General features: G+C 38.3%; 1 protein-coding gene across 1 annotated transcript in view; it reads left to right on the forward strand.

Moving 5' to 3' along the window:
- TRAK2 (trafficking kinesin protein 2) overlaps positions 1-18,384 on the forward strand; it is a 28,933-nt gene extending 10,549 nt beyond the window's left edge. Inside the window, exons 4-16 of the mRNA XM_082483976.1 lie at positions 2,220-2,290; positions 2,954-3,070; positions 4,339-4,548; positions 6,360-6,438; positions 9,117-9,247; positions 9,456-9,530; positions 10,198-10,335; positions 11,295-11,374; positions 12,095-12,298; positions 12,435-12,733; positions 13,062-13,340; positions 13,565-13,664; positions 14,270-18,384. Of these exons, the coding sequence (XP_082340102.1) occupies positions 2,220-2,290; positions 2,954-3,070; positions 4,339-4,548; positions 6,360-6,438; positions 9,117-9,247; positions 9,456-9,530; positions 10,198-10,335; positions 11,295-11,374; positions 12,095-12,298; positions 12,435-12,733; positions 13,062-13,340; positions 13,565-13,664; positions 14,270-14,948 (2,462 nt within the window). The 3' untranslated portion in view covers positions 14,949-18,384. The remainder of the gene's footprint in view (positions 1-2,219; positions 2,291-2,953; positions 3,071-4,338; positions 4,549-6,359; positions 6,439-9,116; positions 9,248-9,455; positions 9,531-10,197; positions 10,336-11,294; positions 11,375-12,094; positions 12,299-12,434; positions 12,734-13,061; positions 13,341-13,564; positions 13,665-14,269) is intronic.
- Positions 18,385-22,635: the final 4,251 nt, after the last annotated feature.

Here is a 22,635-nt window from a genome sequence, read left to right on the forward strand (position 1 = left end):
GGGACATGGCACAACATAACAAGAATATTAACCAAAATGAAGAGTTGCTTGCAGCTTTCACATGGCAAGGTGAGTGAGGGGAGATAGCACATGTGCGTGTTCACATGACAAAATTATAACAAACTGTATAATTTTGATCCTGTACAGTGAGAAAATTTATCATTTTCATTTATCAGAGTCAATATATTTGATTTTAGGAACCTACCTACCCAAATGACCTTGTATGTAATTAGTGTAAATCTTTATTAAGGTGACTAAGCACTGGATAGAAACTTAAATTGAAATCATCTGGTGGGAACAGTTACCATAGGAGAGCTGACTATAATATTCTGCCTGTAATGGCTGAAACTTACCTATATACATGCAGTGAATTTTCCAAATACTAGTAAGCCAGATGAGTTTGGAGTCCCCTCTCAGCAACCAATATCAGCAACCAAGCAGTACAGTAAAACTGACCTCCCAAATGCATGTTAATGCTGCTGATAGGTAGGTACTTTAAATTTTGTGAAGAATTTCTGGTTTTGCCCTGCTTAGAAATGCAATTAGTAAATGGCACTGCTGTAAGTTCAAAGCTCCTAAATGCTTGAAAAGGTCTTTTATGCCTACTGATCTACCTGGTAAAAACTGTTTGATTTATTTTTCTGTTAAGCTGTGAGAGAAACAGTTTAGTAAACCTTTTTGTTCTATATTGTTCTCTATGTTCTCCTGTCTTTCAAGACTGCAAGGAAATTTCTTTCTATACTAAAATGCAACTTGTTTTTGTTTGTAGCATAGCCTTAGTATTATGTTTTAAAAGGTTAATTATGGACATTACGTATGTAAAGGACATATGTAGCTTATATAACATATGTAAATAAAGTTAGTGTGCACTTCAGCTTTGCACTATCTCATAACTAAGTGTGCAGTCCTCAACAAGAACAAACAAAGAAAAAAACTGAGAACCAATACCATTATGTATTCAGACTATGAATCAGATTTGAACAAGATAGAAGAGTCAATGAAATCTTCAGAAACAGATTTAGACCAAATCCATAGTAATCTAATTTTACAATGCAGCAATGGTGGAATTAGTTTCAAAACAGGTTAACTTAGACCTTCAGTTGAAGCAGATACTTCTATATTGGTTAAATTTATATTGCTGCCACCTTTATTTTCATGATCCTGATTCCATAAAGCAAAAATAGCAAATTTCTGTTGAACTTGGACAAGCACAAACATCCATCACCTGCAAGTGTAATTCTGCTCCTGAATAGTGTAAAAAGTATGTTTACACATGCATTTATTTTTTTGGTGGTGTTGGATACATGCAAATAATTCACCTATTTCCTTACATTTTAATTCTTTCTCCTCTTTGTTCTTTTTTCCCCCCGTATCTTTCATTTTCTGTCACTCTAGCTCTTATTGAACTTCCTTCCTCCTCCTTGGCTGGATCTCACAATTTTGCTCAAGGTAATTAAGATTTCTTCCTTACTAGCATTTTCTGTTTCTCAGGACAAGAACTAGAGCAGACCAGCACTTTGTGTTTTAGTTGTTACAAATTCTTCATGCTTTATTTATTCTTGACTCAGTTGTGTTTTTCAAATCCTACTTGTTCTCAGTTTTTTAATAGTTTTACAAACTCTTCAAACTTTAAAGTCAATCAGTATGATAGGATTTACTGCTACATATAAATTTCAGACATACATTGTCCCATTTCTTTTTAACTGTCTCTAAGATGATCAAGCACTTAATAAATAAATTTTCGTGACTAGTCTCTAGGGTCTCCATACTTCCTGTGTATAGCTGTCACACACACTAATGGGAATTTTGTTTCAAGGGTAAAGTCTGCAGGTGTGTTCAGCTATATTTGGACGTACTCCAGTATACTCTTCCCTCTCTCCCCAGCAGGCTGGATGATTTAATAGCTTAGCTGTATTCAAAAAGTTGATCTTAAGAGATTTTTCTCCTTTTTCTATATTTGAAGGATGAGTGAGCACCTCAAGTTTTAGCTATTATTGCTGAAAGCTGTAAATATCCAATACCTCATTGTATCTGTCTCCAAAATGAGTATTGTTTCGTATTTCTGAATTTAAGGTGCATTTTCATAGCCTCTGCTAGTTCATCAGCTAAGTACTGTGTCTGTATATAAACAATGTCCTCTGAGTTTTAGCTCTCTAAGTTTAAACAAACAGTTATCTTGTACTTAAGCTGCCTCAGTAAGTATGTTTTTCTGTTCTCAGTTCTTGGCACAGATAATGTGGAGCAGAAAACCTACAGTGATGCTGACATGGTCAAACATCTGTTAGCTGAGGTATGCTTGTCTCTAATGCTGTGTTAATATATTTGAGAATGTGTATTTGAAGAAGGGTTTTGTTCAGCTACTGGAAGTTTTGGTTCAGTTACCTTCAGGAGCTGCTTATGAAACACATGGGAAATGAGAAGCTGCTCATTTGGTTGCGCTGTCTCAGAAACAGAACTTAGCAAAACTATGGGTACCCATGGAGACAGTGAGATGTAAGAAAGAAACGGCTTTCTTCTGCTTTTCTGTTGCTCCTTTGCTTCTACCCTCTCATCACTATTGAAGTTAGGCAGTCTGCTCTGTAGAAAGTGTCACTTGAAAGACCACAGGCCTAAGTATTTGTGGCTTCTTTGTATGATTCAATGGAGCCCATATAACCTCTCCAGTACGCAGCACAAAAACCAAAACTGTCCCCAGGTTTGATGCTTTCCCCTCCCCGTGTTACTGCAATGACTATGGAAGAGAACGTGCTATATCCAGAAACACAGTTGTGGATGTTTTCTGGATCCAAATGATGAAGCATTACTCATTCCTCTAACAATGTTGATCCATTTGAGAGTGAAAAGGGATCTCAGAGTGGTGATGCATTAAACAATAGCTAGGAAGATCTAAACCTGCTCTGAATTTAAACCTTATCTGGTCGAAAGCAGACATTTGTTCTCATTTTGTGAGCAGAAAGATCGGGACCTGGAGCTGGCAGCTCGAATTGGACAAGCCCTCCTTAAGAGAAACCATCTGTTGACGGAACAAAATGAAGCACTAGAAGAACAGTTAGGACAAACTCTAGATCGAGTAAGTGATCTTTTTTTTCTTTCTTTCCCTCCTTCCTTCTTTCTTTCTTTTTTTCTTTTTATGATGATGATAAGATTAATAAAAATATATTATTTCATTGTGAAAGAAGGTGATTGCTGCTCTCAAACTACAGAAGTATACGTACATGTTATTCTCCTAATTGTCATTGTTCCATCAGCTTTCTCAGTCCAAGAATTGACTCTGAAGATTGCATATTGTAATTACGGATAAATTATGAGAATGTTAGGTATTGTTATGATATATCTACAGCAGGATTGCATTTTCAAAGTGAGTGTTTTGACTATCAGTCTGATATCCCACCATTAAACTAAGAATCTAATTATCCAAGTCAAAATAAGTAGTTGGTATCTGACATGACCTGCTACATAACAACTTCACAGGTGAGGAAACAGCCAGAAAATGAGCTTGCTTAACGGGATGCTTAGACCAAGAATAAATAAATAAATAAAATTTAATGAAAACTGAATTCTGCTCAAGATCTTCACTCCATCTCTTCCTTTAAACACATATTCTTGATCTAATGTTTTCTTTGTTTTTCTTTCTTTAAAAAACCCAATTAAATAGTTAACAAATGATAAATTATCCCAAGTTTTATTACCCTGGGGGTCAACAGATGTAGTCTAAGTTATAGTAAAATGGATTCAGCTGCCTGTATTAAACAGTGTGCTGGTCATAAAAACATACTCATAATAAGCTGTAGGACAGCATAAACTTAGGTATTCATATAAACATTTAGATATGCAAAACAGAATTTATCTAAATGAGATCTGTTTCTTCTCCTGTTTTTATTTGTCCTACAGTTCATTTAATGTATAGACTGGGGGGTACCAGTCTATACATATAAATAGATGCCTATCAGTCCTTTTCTCCAGGAAGTTAAAGTTCAGAAAAATGGTCATAATCAAAATGATAGTTAGCATGTTGAAATATAAACATGTATCAAAGCACCTGGAAAATTCTTTTGAAGTAAACTATGGACAACAGAAGTTCTGTTGTCCATTCTTGTGTAATCTTGAATTTTCAGTCTCCCTTACAGTGTTAAAATTATGATTTTGTGAACTTCCCATAAAATAAAGAGAGGTTGAATCTTCTGTGCAGGTGTAACTAAATAGATCGTGATTGTGAGCTGTTTTGTAATCTCATTTTAGACTGGAGCAGTGGTGTTCCAAGAGGCTGCATAAATAATACATTGTAATGTTGTATAGCTAAAGTATATTTCACAAGCTGGTGATGTTCTTTTGTCATAGGTTAACCAGCTGCAACATGAACTATCAAAGAAGGATGACCTGCTTCGTATTGTTTCGATTGCTTCAGAGGAGAGTGAAACAGATTCCAGCTGTTCCACACCACTTCGTTTCAATGAGTCTTTCAATGTATCACATGATCTGTTGCAGCTGGATGTCTTGCAAGATAAACTCAGAGAGCTGGAAGAGGAGAACCTTGCTCTCCGATCGAAGGTATATCCAACTTACAGTGGGTACCATATATGCTGTGTATGAAATAAATCAGGATAGTTAAAAAATCCAGCATCTGGGTTTCTCTCAAAGCACATGACTATTTTGTATTGCTTTATACAAATCATACCCAAACACTTTCCTTCCACCCCCATATCTTTCTGTTGCCTTCACTACTCCTTGTTATCTCTAGAGTCCTCTAGTAGTCCTTCCTCAATGCCTTTATGGTATGTGAAAGAATATGGGAACACATGTAAGCACCCAGCAAAATGCTTGTACCCATCAGGCCCTCAAGCTTGTGTGACCTGTTTTGATATAAATCTGACTGCAATTAGTAGTAGTATTTTGGGAATTCCATTGTGTTGCCGTTACATTTTTGTCAGCCTATATTCAATATAAATACTCAAATTCTTTTAAAGACACCCTTAGTTTTGGCCATGTGATTAGTCTGGATTTTAATTGTGTATAAAACATGAATACGGGCACTGTGCCTTTGCAAGGATAGAGTCTAAATGGCCAGACAAAATAATGTCTATAAAAGTCATGGAACCAACAGCAAAGGTTACAAGAGTCGGAATCTACAGATGCAGTGTCTCCTCTTCAGAGGTGGAGAGTGGAACTTGTAAAATAGGAGATTGGTCAAAAGTGTGTTCTTTTGTTGTTTTTTTTAAGAAAAGGGGGATGTTGTTTGTAAGAAAGGTGGGTTTTTTTTATTTAGTGTGTGGGTTTTTTTATGTGAGCCTTTCCCAATATAAGCTTGTTACAGCAGTACAACAGAGACTAGATTCCTTTGATGTGAACAAAATATACTCTTCCCCTTGTTTTGTTTCCAAATATTCAGCCTGAGATGTACATCCTTCCTAAAACTCCCTAAGACAAAATAGATGGTTTAGTAGGGCTGTAGGAGGAAAAAAGAGGAGAAGATCAGACTGCTTTTATTATGCTCCTAACCCCGTATACGATTACAGAACTTTACAGACCAGGGATTTATTCTACCTTAGCATGAAAAATTGGAGTTGAAAAGAGACTGCTATCATTCTGTGATATAACATAACCTTCACTGACTTGAAATAGCCTCAGTCATGTTGAGCCTATATGTGCTTTTATTTATTTTCATGTGACAACTTTATGTAAAGTGTGTTTACTTGCACTTATGTAGTTGTACTTCTACTTGCTTGGATAATCTTTAAACTGATTTACTATGTTTTATGGTGAGTCACTTACTGGCAAACTGTCCGGAATATAGAAGACTTTATCTGTGCAAAGTTGAATATTATCATCCTCACCACTGAAATGAAAGTGGGAATCTAGTATGCTTGATGTTGTTTAGACCCGGTGTGATACTTGGTCTCTGGCCCAGAAAATTTACAGACTAAATAGACTAGTTGGGGAATATGGAGAAAAGCTGTTCTACTGAGAGCTTTTCAGTGCCATAAAAGATTTGGCTAACATAATTAAGTTTTCAAGATTCCTTCAAGAAGTTTTGAAGCAAATTCAGTTACTTACTTCTTATTACAGTGTTGGTTTACTTCCCCTACCAAATCGCATATTTTTGCAATAATTTTTCAGTAGAGGTATGAGAGGGATCAGGTTTTGTTCATGTGCCTGCGTGTCTTTCACTCAAAAGACCTATGCAATTCAGGGAAACAGCTTACAGTGGAAAAAATGGTTAAGAAGTATGACCAGATGCATAGAAATTATAAAGAGAGATAGAGAGGAGACTCCTCAGTTGCAAGAATTTCAGAAATAAAAATCTATAACATTAGTATATGTATGGATAAACTGAAATTGGAATAGCAATAATTTTCTTGAAGGCTTGCCACCTGAAGACGGAAACCATTACATACGAAGAGAAGGAACAGCAGCTGGTCAATGACTGTGTCAAAGAGCTCCGTGAGTATCCAGGCTGTATCTTGCAATGGCAAAATTGTATCTGAAATACCTAGTGCATACACATTCTTAGTTATTCCTGAATCCAAAAATGAGAGTAAAAATTCAGTAATTTATGCCAATTATTCAAGTCTTGCTCTTTACCCAAGTGCAAAATTGTTTCTGTATTTCATCAAGGTTCACTCTGACATTAAACTTCAGGTATATGTACTGTGTTTAGAGAGAGAAAATGAACACAAAATCTGGTATTCATAAACCTCCTAAACTGAAACCTAAAGTTACCCCTCTACTCCACTCTTGTGACATCCCCCCTGGCGTACTGCATCCAGCTCTGGAATCCTCAGCACAAGAAGAATATGGACCTGTTAGAGCAGGTCCAGAGGAGGCCACAAAGATGATCAGAGGGCTAGAGCACCTCTCCTGTGAGAACAGGCTGAGAGAGTTGGGGTTGTTCAGCCTGGAGAAGAGAAGGTTCCGGGAAGACTTTATAGCAGCCTCCCAGTATCTGAAGGGGGCCTACAAGAAAGCTGGAGAGGGACTTTTTACAAGGGCGTGCAGTGATGGGTCGAGGGATAATGGCTTTAAACTGAAAGAGGGTAGACTTAGATTAGATATTAGGAAGAAATTTTTCACTCTGAGGGTGGTGAGACAGTGGAATGGAATGCCCAGAGAGAGAAATTGTGCTAATTGTGCCATCTGCCCCATCCCAGGAGGTGTTCAAGGCTAGGTGGGATGGGGCTTTGAGCAACCTGGTCTAGTGGGAGGTGTCCCTGCCCATGACAAGGGGGTGGCAACTAGATGATCTTTAAGGTCCCTTCCAACCTACACCATTCTATGATTCTGTGACACTGGAAAATCAACATAATATGCTCCTTGTATAGAGTATTTAGGACACGACATTGAAATGTATCACTGCATAGATTATTAAATGCTCATTTGAAATTACTATATATTTATGAACATATTAGTTTATTTTTTAAATATATATTATAAACCAAAGCATTTAAATTGGCAAGTGTTTTAATTTGTCTGGAACAGTTGTCTGTGTTTCATTTGGGGACTACTTATTTACAAGGAATTGCAGCTACTCTTATACAAATGCATATAAGTATTCTGAAACAATTCTTGTGTGGTGATTGTGTAACCCAGCGGTACAGTTTTTTATCTGTAGTCATTTGACTTCCTTTGTGCATAATAACCTTAAGCTTATATTTTAAGATATTTTTTTTCCTATACGACCACCATAAAGAAGACTGGGTTGCTGCTTGATTATTCTTCTTCCAGATGACCATAAAATACTATGAATTGATACATAGCCAGTTGTTAATTACTCCGTTCCCTCTGAGAATATATACATCTGTTGCAAATATAAGTTATTTCATATAAGCTCTCCTATTTTCCTTTAATGAGAATGTCTGAGTTCTGTATTGTCCAACTCTATAGCACATGTAGGCATGCTAGAAAATTTAGACTGACAGAAAGAATCTTCTCCCAAAGGATGTCTAGTCTACAGCTTTAAAATTTTTGTCTTCAGGAAAAAGTTATCTGACTGTGAGCTTAAATGCCCACACACCCATGGGCAGGACATAGTTCTGCAGTAAATTTGTGAGGTAAAATAACTGCTAGCTTTGTAGTGTGACCTTTATGCAAGATTGATCAGACTTTATTATGACTTTGCTATGCTTTCAGGGCAAGTATACAAGCAATACTAACTGCATAAATGTATTTCAGCTTTTTGAGTTGCTTTGTCATCTCACTTGATGAAGTGCTTACTCAAAGAAAAAAAGAAACTGGAAATTGTATACAGTGGGTCTTTGAGGAGTAGATAGTGACCAGAATCAAGAGCTGAATCACAGAATGGTAGGGGTTGGAAGGGACCTTCGGAGATCTAGTCCAACCCCCATACCAAGGCATGTTCACCTAGAACAGGTTGGACAGGAACTCATCCAGGTGGATTTTTAATATCTCCAGAGAAGGAGACTCCACAACCTCTCTGGACAGCCTCTTCCAGTGCTCTGTCAAACTCAAGTAAAGAAGTCTTTCCTTATGTTCAGGTGGAATTTCCTGTGTTCTAGTTTGTGCCTGTTGCCTCTTGTCCTGTCACTGGGCACCACTGAAAAGAGTCTGGCCCCATCCTCTTGACACCTGCCTTTTAGATATTCATAAGCATTGATGACATCCCCTCTGAATAGGTGGATGTTACACTTGACAAGGTTGACAAAATGCCTTTGCTTACAGAGAATGGTCGTTAATAACAAGATCAGTTCAGAGCCTGACTTCTTCAGTGTATTCCAAGTCTGGCCTTGGTCATGAGCCAGTATGTCATTTGAAATAGTTTATAGCAACTTACCTTGGATTTTATTCTGGTCATTTCACATAGCTGTTATAAGTATTTCAGGTTCTGCATACTTAACTCTTAATATGTTACACCTGCATTTAAAATTAACTCTCTTTCTCCTTCTCCTCCCCACTGTTTCTCTTTATTATTTCCTTATGGATGTTTTAAGGCACCCAGTCTTACATACTATGAATTGATTTTCTAAGAGTATCGGTCATTTTGCAGATTGTTGTTGACTTTCACTGATCTTTTCTGGGTTTTGGGTTTGGTTTGGTTTGGGTTGGGTTTTTTTTTGTCATGTGTTAGGAAAAGCTCACTACTAAGTTCCTTTTATGTTTCGTAGGGCAAACAAATGCTCAAATTTCCAGAATAACAGAGGAGTTGTCTGAGAAGAGTGAGGAGTTGGTTCGCTACCAGGAAGAGATCTCATCCCTCTTGTCTCAGATTGTTGATCTCCAACATAAACTCAAAGAAGTAAGGGAATGCTGATGAAGAGTGTATGCATGCGCATGTGTGTATGTGTAGGTGCATGTGTGCGTGCCAGTGGCTACAAGTAAAAATTGACTTGCAAGCCAGGGGGTTACACTGCAAGAGAGTGGCTGTTTCAGGAAAGAATGGCAGAGGATTGATTCTTTCAGGGAAATCGGCTGAGAAAATTATGTGTGCCTTTTTGTGTTTTCAGCATGTGATAGAAAAGGAGGAGTTGAAACTTCACTTACAAGCTTCCAAAGATGCTCAGAGACAACTGACAGCAGAGGTACTTAAGGCTTCTGTATAAATACATTTAGAGAAATGTTTAGAATAGAGTACAAGAGAAAGAAAACTAAGAGAGAATGGAAACTATTGCTTTTTAATTATCATAGAATCATAGAATTGTTGAGGTTGGAAGGGACCTTTAAGATCGCTTTTCGTTTTTCATTGTGGTTGGAGTCATATGATTGGAGGAAAAGAATAATTATTTTTATTTAGTCTTCACAAATATTTTTGTAGTTCACAGGAATATGAAAAGCAAGGAAGTGTTCCAAGTAGGGAGGTCTTGCTATTAGTAGTTACGAGAAAAAGAGTGGTTTAATGTGAGTATTACTGATTATATCAACAATACTGTAGCTTATTAGATTTTAAGGAATTTCTTTTTTGCTTATTTTGCATCAGCAGTTACTGTATTTGCAGAGTTTTTCAATGTGTTTTCGTTTGGATTTTATCATAACTTGTCCTCTCTCAAGTCTTTATATGGACTTCATGCTTCACCACTAAAATCGGTGCAGGTGCTGTGCTGACCATTGTCAATTCCATATGTTGGCATGTGCTCTGCAGTTGGAAAAATGTTACAGTCGATACAGGTTTCTGTAGGACTTAATTCAGTTTCATTCTGTCTTTTCTTTGAAGCTTACTGGTATCACATGATGTCCTCTTTTCTCTTTCAGCTACATGAGTTGCAAGATCGGAATGCAGAGTGTCTAGGGATGCTGCACGAATCACAAGAAGAAGTGAAGTTGCTGCGCAGTAGAGCCAGCTCTGTTGCTTGTCTCTGCCACCCCCAGTCCTGTGGAGCATTTCCTGTGGTAATAAATACCGCTAGCGTGGCATACACCTAGTGGCACATATGGCCTGTAGTAGCATACAACTATATGAGTAAAATAGCCGTTACAGGAGCTGCAGCAGAAACTATTTTGTAGTAGGCAATGGAGCTGATCTAATGGTTTTACTACAGTTCTTTGATGTGTACGCTTTTGAGAATGTTATGTATTAGGAAACTAATCATTGACTTGCCATATTGTGATATTAAAATTATTTTTCCTTTTTATATGCATTTTCTGTTAAATACGGGAATTGGCATGTTGCACAGCTAGTGCTCAGTTGTGCTAGTATATTGTTCAATGTTGATGTGAATTTTATAACTTGACAGTTTCTTTAAGAAACAAAGCATCTGTTCAAGAGTTCAGAGTATTTTTCTTACTTTATGTAGTTTATGATGTAATTTTATGTCCTTATCTTCTGCGATTGAATTTTAAGCATTATCAGAAATGCATGACCCTAGACTAATTACCAGAGATGACTAAACCAATGCAAAAGGGATAAAGGTATTTATTTTCCTCTTCTTATTAGTGTCAGGTATGTTCTGATTACTGTACTCCCAAAAATTTCTGGTCTGTGTTGGGAATTTGTCACATTTGTTATTCTGTGTATACAGAATCCCTCATGTTCGTGTTTGGCCATGTAAGAAGTGCTCTTAAAATTGTAGGTTAACTTAACAAACCAACTTAAAGAGTACTAAGAAAAAGCAGATGTTGCTAATGAAAATTGAACCTATACTGGTAATACACAGGTGTAGTTATGCTGGAAAACTCCCCCCCGTGCCCTTCCTTCAGAGACTGAAGGGTTGGTTTGTCTGAAGCATGCTGGTACTGGGGGAACAAATGGAGATGTTTTGAGTATTTTTTTGAGGTGTTTTCTGCTAAAATTTTTAGAAGGAAGACTTGAATCTAATTTGTCAACTCCTCTGGTTTCCATTTTTCTCTAGGATTCCCTGGCAGCAGAAATTGAAGGGACAATGCGGAAGGAATTGAGTCAGGGTGATGAATCTGCTCTCTCCAAGCAAAAGTATGTTTTCAGATCTCTATGCACTATTGCAATGTTTTTCCATATGCTTGTATTAAGTAAGGTGAAACTGATTTCTGGAAATCTACAAATGTGAATGTTCCCTCTATAATAAGTTTTCCACGTAACTGAACAAAACAAGCTTTGTAGTGTTTGGTAATCTTTTCGACTTTGAAACCTACTATTCTTATTTGATTCCACAAGGAAGATGGGAATTTGCTAAAAGGATGTTATTTCATTCTTTAATTTGTGAGATTTTTGATGTAAATTCTCTGATGCACAGCACTAGTTTTACCCCTTTTAATGCTTATAGGAAAAATTCTCAGGCAAATGACATTATAGCTGAAAGATATGTAGCCGTTTCCAAAGCCTTGAAGACCTGTTCCTGGATCTCTTACTTCTGAGCAAGAAGTAATAAATTAAATATATGCTTCTGAAAGCATATATAAATTAAATAAGTAAAATATACGTTCCTGAATGTTCTCAAGTGGTTATCAATGAAGGTTCAGGTCTTTCAGGTCGAAGTAAGTGATAATTGTGATATTTAATAGAGTAGTAGTACTGAAAACGTGAGTGTCTTAGGCAGTCCTGGTTTTCTGGGCTTAAATCTTTTTAGTCAGGTCTCTGCAGACTTTTGAAAGTCTTTTCAGAGCTTTTTCTTTATTATATTTTTTTTTCAAAATGCTTCTGAAAAACATATTTGTTTGCTTGTCTTTTCTGCAGGGGTCAACAAAAACGAGTATTTGATACTGTCAAGGTTGCTAATGTCATTCGCGGCCGCTCCTCTTCCTTTCCTGCCCCATTGCCAATCCCTGGATCTAATCGGTCAAGTGTTGTTATGACAGCAAAGCCCTTCCGGTCTGGCATACACCAGCTGGAGAACCACACACAGATGACCCAGAGGAGCAGCTCTGAGAAGAATTTGAAGTAGGAAACACAGTCTGTTATCTTCTTTCTAAACTGATTGATTCAAAACTAAATCCAGACTGGGCCTCTGCTGTGTAAGAGAGAAATAGTTAATTCAGTGATCTTAATATCTATTATTATTTGATGTTTCTCACAGAGACGCTCATAATCATGGCCAGCCAGGAAACCCAGGAGACAATGACTTAATGACAGCTCTGCACAGGCTCTCCCTCCGTCATCAGAACTACCTGAGTGAGAAGCAGTTCTTTGAGGAGGAATGGGAGCGAAAAATGCATTTGCTGGCAGAGCAGAAAGAAGGGGCCAGTGGCTGTAGTACACCGACAGAAAGCTGTTTTTCTCTGGGTACAAACTCAGAATTCACTGATCTCTCTGCCAGCTCTAGTAACCTCCGTGTCCTCCTACCAGAAAAATTGCAAATTGTCAAACCCATTGAAGGTAAGAGAATGATCTTCCTTCTCTAATTAGCAGAAAAGGATTTTACATGAATTTGCCAACTAAATCATTGTTGGTGTGTGTATAGCTAGGAAGAGGAAGTAGTAGTATTTGGTAGGCTACTTGCCAACTAGCTCATCAGTATCACTTTCTACTTGGCTTTCTATACGGTGTTAAGTGCTGGGCTTTTTATTGGCATTGCCATCCAAGTGTGCCATGTGTATCACAGTGTCAGCACCAGTTGGCTGGGGTTGTTTTGATCACAAATTCTTGTAACTCAATACAGTAGTAGGTAGTGGCTCTCTGAGACTTTTCTCTTTTATCACACCAGGATCTCAGACCCTTTTTCACTGGCAGCAGCTTGCTCGACCCAACCTAGGCACCATTCTTGACCCAAGACCTGGTGTTGTTACAAAAGGTTTTACCCCTCTGTCTGATGATACTGTGTACCACATCTCTGACTTGGAGGAGGATGATGAGGCAGAAAGTGAAGGAGGTATAACGTTTCAAGTGCAACAGTCCTTCCCGGAGGAAAAGATGTGTACAGCAGCAAAGCCAGTGGCAGGGATTTTCCTGCCACCTATTACTTCAGCAGCAGTTCCACTCACTGGTAAGAAGCAGGTTTAGTGTTTTTCCCCCTTTTTTTTTTTTTTTCAGTGTCTTTTTCTCAGTGGAAAGTATTTGACCTTGTGACAATGTTCTCTTTGCTGTCTTTGTTCTTTACTAAAAAAAAAAAATTAGCAGTGATAATAACATTATCTTAAACTTTGCTTTGATTAGTCCTTATCTGTGTTTATTTTTACCCTCAACGGATGTAAATTCTCCATGTTGCAGCCTCGAATCCAGGGAAATGTCTGTCTTCCACAAATTCCACGTTTACCTTTACTACCTGTAGGATCCTTCACCCATCTGATGTCACTCAAGTTACTCCCAGGTATAATGACTGCTGACATCCTAAATGTTGCTGCATAGGATTAAACAATTGCTTTCTGGGTTCTCATATATGGACTGGTTTTTAAAAATACTAAGGATTGGATGTTACTCATACAAATAGTTGTAATTACAAAGGGGAAACTTGAAATTCTCTAGAGTGGGAGTTAAAACAGGTTAGGGTAACTTAAAGAAAGTAAATTTATACTCTTAAATAGCAAATGCCTTGTGTCATGTACCTATTGTAAAAAAAAAATTAATACTGATATTACCATTTTTTTTTTCTGATTGTGTCATTTTTTTTTTAATTAAATTATTACTGGTTATCTATGTTGATATTCTGTCTAATACAGTATCTATCTAATACAGGTGACCACAAAAGGTAAATTCATTGGTACTTACACCAAAACCTCTCTGTCAGCCTGCTATCTTCTAAATATTTTGCAGAACAATAATTCTGAATCTACAAAAGCTGAAAATGTCACAGCTAATAGCAATAGTTTACTTTCTCTTGAGCCTTTTGTATACTAAAAGGGAAATATAGAGCAGAGCAGGTATAAAGATGTCCAATGCATGCAGCTTCTCTCTTTGGTTTTTATTTTATTTCAGCTCTATGGGTGCCCCATTTTCACTTGGAAATACTGGCAGCAGTATTGGAAACCCAGCAGTGAGCACTCCAGCTGTGTCTTACAGGCTTAGTATTGGAGAATTTGTCACCAACAGAAGAGATTCAACTACTACCTTCAGCAGCACAAGCAGTCTGGCTAAACTTTTGCAAGAACGAGGCATCTCTGCCAAGGTTTACGATAGCCCCGTATTAGAAAAACTGCCTTTGCTACAGCCCCCTCGAACTCTCCCCATTCCTTCTACTCCACCGAATTCTCCCTCGCGTTCACCTTGTCCTTCCCCTCAACCATTTGAGCCTCGAGTGCATCACTCAGAAAATTTCCTGGCTTCTCGACCAGCAGAAACATTCTTGCAAGAAATGTATGGCCTGAAGCCCTCCCGTAATGCTCCTGACGTAGGCCAGCTGAAGATGAACCTAGTGGACAGACTGAAGAGGCTAGGTATTGCCAGGGTGATCAAGCCCCCTGAGACACAGGACCACGGAAAGAATCAGGGGCCAGAGGTTAACTTGCAGAGGCAGGATTCAGCTGTGTTTTTAAATGCAGGTAGCAACTTAATGGCAGGACTGAGAAGAAACCAGAGTCTTCCAGCCATGATTGGAGCGTTGGGAGCTCCAGTTTGCACACAGGCATCAAAAATGGATATCCTAAAGGAGGACTGACTGGTCTGAAAAATGATTGACTTCTAGGATAATAAATAATACATGAGGGACAAACATCCAGTACAGGTATTGTTAGATGTGTTACAGAAGAGTTGGAGAAGGCATGTGCATGTTAAAGGAGTGGGAGAGAGAAGCGTTTGGATTCAGGAGAAAAAGAACATTGCTTGGGTTTGAGGAAGACGGCTTTTGTGGAAGATAAAGAAGAAACCAAAGCTTAGTTTTGAGACCCCCTTCATCAGCTGTCTTAAGCAAAAATAAAAGACCATTGTAGACGTTCTCAGTATTTTAACCTTTTAAACTGTAGTACTGTCTTGCAGGTGCTGTTCTATTTTTTTCCACCATACAACCATAGTATTTTACTAGTTGTTAGCAGTCAGGCTGTATCATTTAAATATAATATTAAAATAACAGTCTGACTGGCATTATTGGTCCAAGTTTCTCTCTGTAGCAAACAAATATGAAAACTTGGATATTTTTTTTTTATTCTTGTATTTTCCATTTCAGAAACTGTACTCTTTTGAACTCCTCCCCACTTTGGGAAGCAGGGGAGAGAACCTTTAGCTCTATGTAAGAAAACAATACTTCTGTTTACGAACACAGAAACTGGTGGTCAGGATTTATATTTTGAAAGAGCGCCATTGTGCTAGTGAGGTACTAACAAAAGTTAATTTCTTTGCAAAGCTTCTGAAACACACAGAGGAAGGTGCAATGAGTAAGAATTAAGAAGCAGGAAAGTATGTATTAGGGTGAAAATTTCAAGCTAAGAAATCTTTCCGAAGTGTACTCTGCATCTTTTAAATGAGTGTATTTTTGCACACACACACAAAAAAATCTCAGGCACATTTCAGTGTTGCAAAAGGAAATAAACCCAAGGTGCTTGATTCAGGGTTTCTTTTTATTTGACATAAATGGAGACCGTTTACTTCAAGACAAGTGTTGGAAATTCAGTAACCTGACTCTTCTCTTGACAGGTAGACATTATGTATATTTGAGAGTTCTGCAGTAAACTTCATTCCTTTCATTCACTTATTTCTGATTTTGGGCAGTATTTGGTTAAAAGATTTCATTAAGAGCAAAATTTACCAGTCTATGTTCAGAAACAGGAAGATGAAAGCTAGTGTTCTTTGTAGCATTTTAATGAAGATAAATCAATTTTGTCTACATTGAAATCCTGTGTTTTGATGATGGAGAGTGGTTCTGAACCTGATTTTGAACAAAGCTGAGGCAGACTTTCTGTCTCAAAAGAGCAGTCCAGTTTAGAAATCTGATTTCTCAGTGATAATCAGCAAAATATTACTGCACATGCTGCTTTTTCGATTCCTTCCTGTCCAAGGTTCTCATCATAACTGAATAATCTACAGTAGATTTATAGAGTAACATAAAGAAGAAAGAAAGTTTGCCCAAAATTCCTTGGAGGAATGGGTCTTCACTAGTGACCTGGATGGAAACAGGTTCTTAATCTTTATGTAATTTTTCACTGTACTTATCAAAATTTTAAAATTATTTTCAAGTTTAGTTTCCATACAATTAGATAAAACAGTAAAAGTTTACCTTGCTTGTTACAGTGTGTGTGTAACATAGCTGCTACCTGTCTGGGTGTGTGGTCTGAAGCATCAGTGTAATTACACTGATTTGCATTGCCGTAAGGCACATCTACCATAATCAGCACCCTTGTTGCTGCAGGGTTGCGTGGAGTAGGGCTGGAAAAGAAAGCTTCTTAATTTGGTTTATAGGAAGTTTGTAATGTGGCCTTTCTGTTTTTACAGTTCTATAGATCTTGTGATGACTCTTTGATATAACTGTCTCTTTTTTTAAAAGGAAAAGGAGTAACCACTGCAAACTTGCACAGGGATTCTTAGCAGAAACTTGTCTGTCAGCAGCGCACAGAAATATTCAGGAACTCCTGGAGTTGCCTTTTGCTCTCTAAGCAAAATCTTATACTTAAAAAAGGTGAATTTTATTTAAAATACTATATACGGGTTAATTTTGTTTTTTAAATGAAAAATATTTAATTTCTTCATGCAGGTATTTATGTTTGTATGTACTTAGCTATGCTTGGGGTCTTGCCTAGCTAAATAAGGTAAGAGTGAAAGGGGTGGGGGGAGGCAATTTTGCTCTCCATTGAACTAAGACCAGTATGTCTCCTGTGTATTTATAACTTCTAGGGAAACAACAGGACTGAGTTTACAAAAGATTAGACAGTTTGGTATCAACAGAGAACTGTATAGTGTGTCAAAAGTGTGTCCATTTTATGTGTGTTTATTGTAGTAATACATGTAAGTTACAGATAAATTTGTGAAGGTATTACACTGTGTTTCTAACTAAGCTTCATTAGATAACTCCAGCCATTGGATCATTCTGTGTGTTATCAGCAGAAGTAGCCAATCAGCTAAATCAGAATTCCTTTAGCAGACCAGGTTTCAGTTAAAATTAATCTAAAAGCACATTAATTAAATGCCTGTTTCTCTTTGAGATGCTTCCATATTCCATAACCCAACAATATAAATGGGCTCAGTTCAAACAATACTATGGATACGTCGAGAGGTTTTTTTATTTTCTGTAGGATGATGTATCATCAGAAACTTTACACAAGGCAAGAAGGAAATGGAAGAATCTGTATACCATTGCGTTTGCATCTTTATCCGGTTGGTTGATCCTGTGGTGCAGTGTTCTTGAAATTCTGTCATGCATTTATACCTTTGTATGGTCACACACATTTTGTATATATGTGCCTGGCTTGCACCTACAGGGAAAATTGGTACTTCTTCCAAGTTTACTCTTTTGTGCCAAAACCTGGAAGATGATAAACTTTTCTGAGTAACATGCGTGTTTCTGAGAACATATTAAAAGTTGCCATCATTCTAAGAGCTGATTTGGCTTTTGTTGTTTCCCATAAAGAGGAGACAAACTTGCATGACTGAGATAGCTGAGATCCTGCACAAGATCTTTTGATCCTGTACACATGTGATTTGGTTGAGCGGGAGGTAGAATGAGAAGGAATGCAGAATTGCATTTCAGGAAGGTTCTGATATCTTGCAGGTTTGAGACAAAAACAGATGCTAGAAAGGACTTACCCATGCTTGTGAAAGTTTCAAGAGACAGAAGGAAATTCTTACAGTATTTACCTTTGTTAAGATTGGCTTAAACCAAGCACAAATTTATAGCTTTCTAGTTTAACTGTTTTTGATAAACTCAGTGATGCCTGCATGCTCAAATACCCGTGATCAAAGTTAAAAGTGTACTGGAATCAAACAGCAGCAGAGACGGAAGGAGAATATTGGACTTGGGCCTCATTCAGCTGTTACACGAGGGCATGACACACAATGCTTGAATGGTCTGGGAACTTCATGGTATTTTTTTCATCTGCTTTTTGCACTTACTGTTGTTTCATAGTGGAATGTAAATTTGATAATAAACACATATAACATCCCATTTTTCAATATATCGGTCATCTTGTGTGGTTTGTTCCAGATATTTTCTGTGCTACACTGTTCTATAAGAAGCTTAAAATTAGGCCTTTTTTGGCTAAAATTTAGTGATTGTTATACTGCACACGAGCTTAGTGAGTTGGTATCTGCACAAGTAGTGGCTGTAAAAGCTGAGAAATTGATTTAGAAACTTGGTCAGGCTGTGCTGAGCTTCGTTTGTGTTTATACCTAAGCAGTTAAAGGTGGTAGATGTGCAGTACAAACTGCAGTTTGACTTTGCAGAGTAAATGTGCAATGTTTAAATCTAGAACAGAACGCATACAGAGTACCTTCTGCTGCAGTTTGACAAGCCTTTTATTTGAGAATGAAAAACTTCACAAATGAAGAAGAGCTCATTAACCTCTACAGAGAATATTTCAGTGTGAGCCTCACTGTAAATGAATGTGTTCATGTTTTCTGGTACTTGTTTTTTTTTTTTTTTGTGGGAGTGGTGTTTTGGGTTTTTTTTCCTCCTGTTACTTTACAGCAGCTAATGTGTTCCTTTAGCATTATAGTGTTAGACAACACTGTTGTTATACAACAGTGTATACAACACAGTGTCTATAACAACTATATACTGTTGCTAGACAACCCTTGTTTTTCCATCTCAGTAGCTGATGTTATGTCAGCCCTCTATATTTGTGATAAAATCGGGGTAGAAATTGAAACCAAGCTTCCTACCCTTGAAGAGTACTCCCTTTGTGTAGGTCTCACTGAAGTTCTCTTGGCACAGAGGTGCCAAACTGTTGCCAGTCGTATCAGCATGGGGCTGTGCATACCACCTTCAGTGCAAGCCCCTACGCTCACATTTCAGGCTGGAAGGTTCTGATCATTTTCCCTAAAACACTCAGTTACTTCAGTGGTACAGAATGGGAACAACATTGATTTGCAGTTAACAGGTTCTTACTTGAATTAGTCTAACATTTACTGACAGTGGTTCCTCCAGTAGTCTGTGCATGTGACATCTCAAAGAACCAAGAACTACTGTTATCCTATGGTAAGTATCCTGTATTTATTTAGCTTTCTTATTTTTCTGACATTAGAAGGAGAAGGCTTGTGCTCTTGTCAGGCTGAAGTTGACTTTTCAGCTCAATTTTTCATATGCTGAAGCTTATGAGTTGGACATTTTGAGGAGACAGTCTCTTCCCACTGTTGTCTGTAACTGTCACACCTACAAATGGTTAGGCTGGATCGAGCTGCAAGCTGGAATACCAGCATCTGGGTTGCAAGAGACATTGACCAAGTTTCCTTCACCGGCAAGTAGGTAACTTACACCATTTCTAATATTCATTGTATTTATGCACATGAGTACTTAACATGTTTGCATTTGTATTTGCATGTCCTTAGAACAAAGGCCAGTGTTACGAACTTAACTAATGACATTGCAGAAGCATGTCCCACAGTGGAGAAGCATTACAGCCACAGGCAGCTAAATAGCAACAGAGGAACATTAGGTATTGGTAGAGTTGGGATTTCTGGCTACATGCTCTCTCTGTATCAAAGCTGTTAATGGTGCATAAGAAATGAAAATGCATGTCAGTATACAAGTTCCTGTTGAACTCAAGAGATTTCAGCTGTCCTGGAAGGCCTGAGCTCGAGGAGTACAGCTGTCTGCCACTTTTTAAGTGTACATGCTATGTAAGAGCGTAAAAGTTTGGAGAGGTTTTTTTTCCTCTGGCTTGTTCTCTAGCACTTCAGATGTAGTAAGGGAAGAGAGTTGTAACCCCTTTGAAGCTGCAGGAAAAGAGCTAGAACTAACCACATAAAGGTCAGTTGTGCCTGAGGAAGATGCAAGGAAGAGCTTCCAAGGGAAAGTATGTTTTATTAAGCTACCTAAATCAATGGGACTTTGGAAAGAAATTCTGGAGTGATTCTGCACCGGTGAGACTTGGAAATGCCTTGAGCTCCTTTCTTGTTTTCCCCTTAGTTGGTCAGTCTGCTAAAAGAAAGACTTCTGACAGTCTCCCAAGAGCGAGGGTCTTTAAATGGTATTTTATACAATGGGCAAGTGAATACAAATAAGGCCTTTTGTATGGGTTGGAGTCTCCACTTGAAAATATCTGTAACTCTTGCAGTTAAGCTCTCAGTGTGTAAGGTTTGGTAGAAGCTGTGCTTTTAGCAGAAATTTTCAAATGAATTGGAAAAACAGAAAACCTGTGTACTGGTTTTGGCTGGGGTACAGTTTATTTTCTTCATAGTAGCTGGTATGGTGCTATGTGTTGGGTTTGTGATGAAAACAGTGTTGATAACAAGAGGGATTTATTGCTGAGCACTGCTTACACAGCGTCAAGGCCTTTTCTGCTTCTCAGACTGCCCTGCCAGCGAGGATGCTGTGGGTGCACAAGGAGGTGGGAGGAGGCAGAGCTGGGAGAGCTGACCCCAAATGACCAAAGGGATATTCCATACCATGACATCAAGCTCAGCAATAAAATTGGGGGAGGAAGAAGGAGGAAGGCAGGAGGATGTTTGGGTGATGGCATTTGTCTTCCCAAGTAACTGTTACATGTAATGGAGCCCTGCTTTTGTGGAGATGGCTCAACACCTGCCTGCCGATGGGAAGCAGTGAATGAATTCCTGGTTTTGCTTTGTTTGCGTGTATGGCTTTTGCTTTACCTATTAAACTGCCTTTATCTCAGCCCACAAGTTTTCACACTTTTACCCTTCCTACGCTCTTCCCCATCCCACTGGTGGGAAGCAAGCCAGTGGCTGCATGGGGCTGAGCTGCCTACCGAGGTTGAAACCACAACCTGTGTCTGTTTCATTGTGCTGGTGACTCAACTTACCTCACAAGTTCTCACGCATTTCCCGCTAACAAAGAAAACTTTCTCGTTAAAGGACTGTTAAATGCTATTCATCCCAACCAAGTCATTGGGAACTGACAGAAACGGAACACAGCCAAACTGAAGTGCAGCATTGAGCTGTCCCCTCTGTGGCATTGTGTAATCAGAACCATTAGCAGTACAACAGGCAGATGAGAGCGCTGTGGTATGTAGAGGTCTATATGCATGTGTTTTCCTTACATGTTGCTTTCACAGCTTGCTTCAGGCTCACAGATCAGAAGTCACTGGCTTGCAAGAACAATTCCAGAAATTACTAAAGATAAGCGAGCAGCTGCTAAGGAAAAGCTGGGTATTGGCAAAACTTTGTGCAGAATTCTGTGTGTTTATAGTTAAGATTTTAGGTTGTCAAATTACCTGAGAATCTGTCTCTGTAATCCTAAGTCTGAACCAAGAACAAAATACCACCAAGGGGAGGGACACAACGATGACTCATACCCCAAGTCAGTGTGAGCCAGAACTGCCTGCCTCCTTCCTATGAATGAGCGTAATTGATCTCTGGAGCTGCTAGGGTTCCTTGTAAATGGGCTAGATGTCAGTTGCGTTATATGAGGACACTAATTGCGGAGATTGATAATTGACAGATTTGATTTCTAACTAATGGAAGAGTACCCAATCAGATTCATATCTCATTATATGAGGAGATGCCTAATATGACCTTGTTTATGGCATGCATCAAATCTTGCTGGAAAATTCCTGCCAGTTTTTATACCGTGAACTTCTGAAAAAAATGGTTCCTTGAATGTAGCTGTTTGTTTGCTCTATTTTTTTCCTTTTGATTCCTAAGGAAAAAGTTGTCTACATGAGCATGTCAGTCAGATGCCTCTGACTTCAGAATCTCTTGGCTCTTATATTTGTCAACAATGCAGACCTTTCAAAGAAGATCCAGCCTCCCCCTCTAAGGGAAACAGAACTGTGAGAGTTCAGTACTTCTGCTCTGCCTGATCCCTGGCTGGATCCACAGTGTGACAGGAAAGGTAGTTAGTGTGTAGTTAGTGTAGCGGGGGAAGAAGGGCACCCAGAATCTATGCACAGAACCGGAAGTTGCTGACGGACACAGGTGACTTGTAAAAGGTAAAGTGCTGATTGATATGCGTGGAGAGAGGATTTAGGAAGAAAATCCACAGTAAAACAGGTTGCATTAATTATTTTGCCTATGCAGTAGTACGCTTGTTTGCCACATCCAAGTAACAGGCAGGCAAACCTGTATATGAGCCATCCTTGCTTCAGCACAACAATGGTTTCATGATAAATCCCTAAATGAGCATAACCAACTACCTTAGAAAATTACTTCTAGAATTTAGAAGCACAGATTTGCCTGTTTCTGTAACTGCTTGCTGCATCTGCCAGTTGTTAAGGTTCTAGTCATTCTCACAGTCTATA

Source organism: Vanellus vanellus, assembly GCF_965231255.1.
Source record: "Vanellus vanellus genome assembly, chromosome: 5".
Lineage (NCBI taxonomy): Eukaryota > Metazoa > Chordata > Aves > Charadriiformes > Charadriidae > Vanellus > Vanellus vanellus.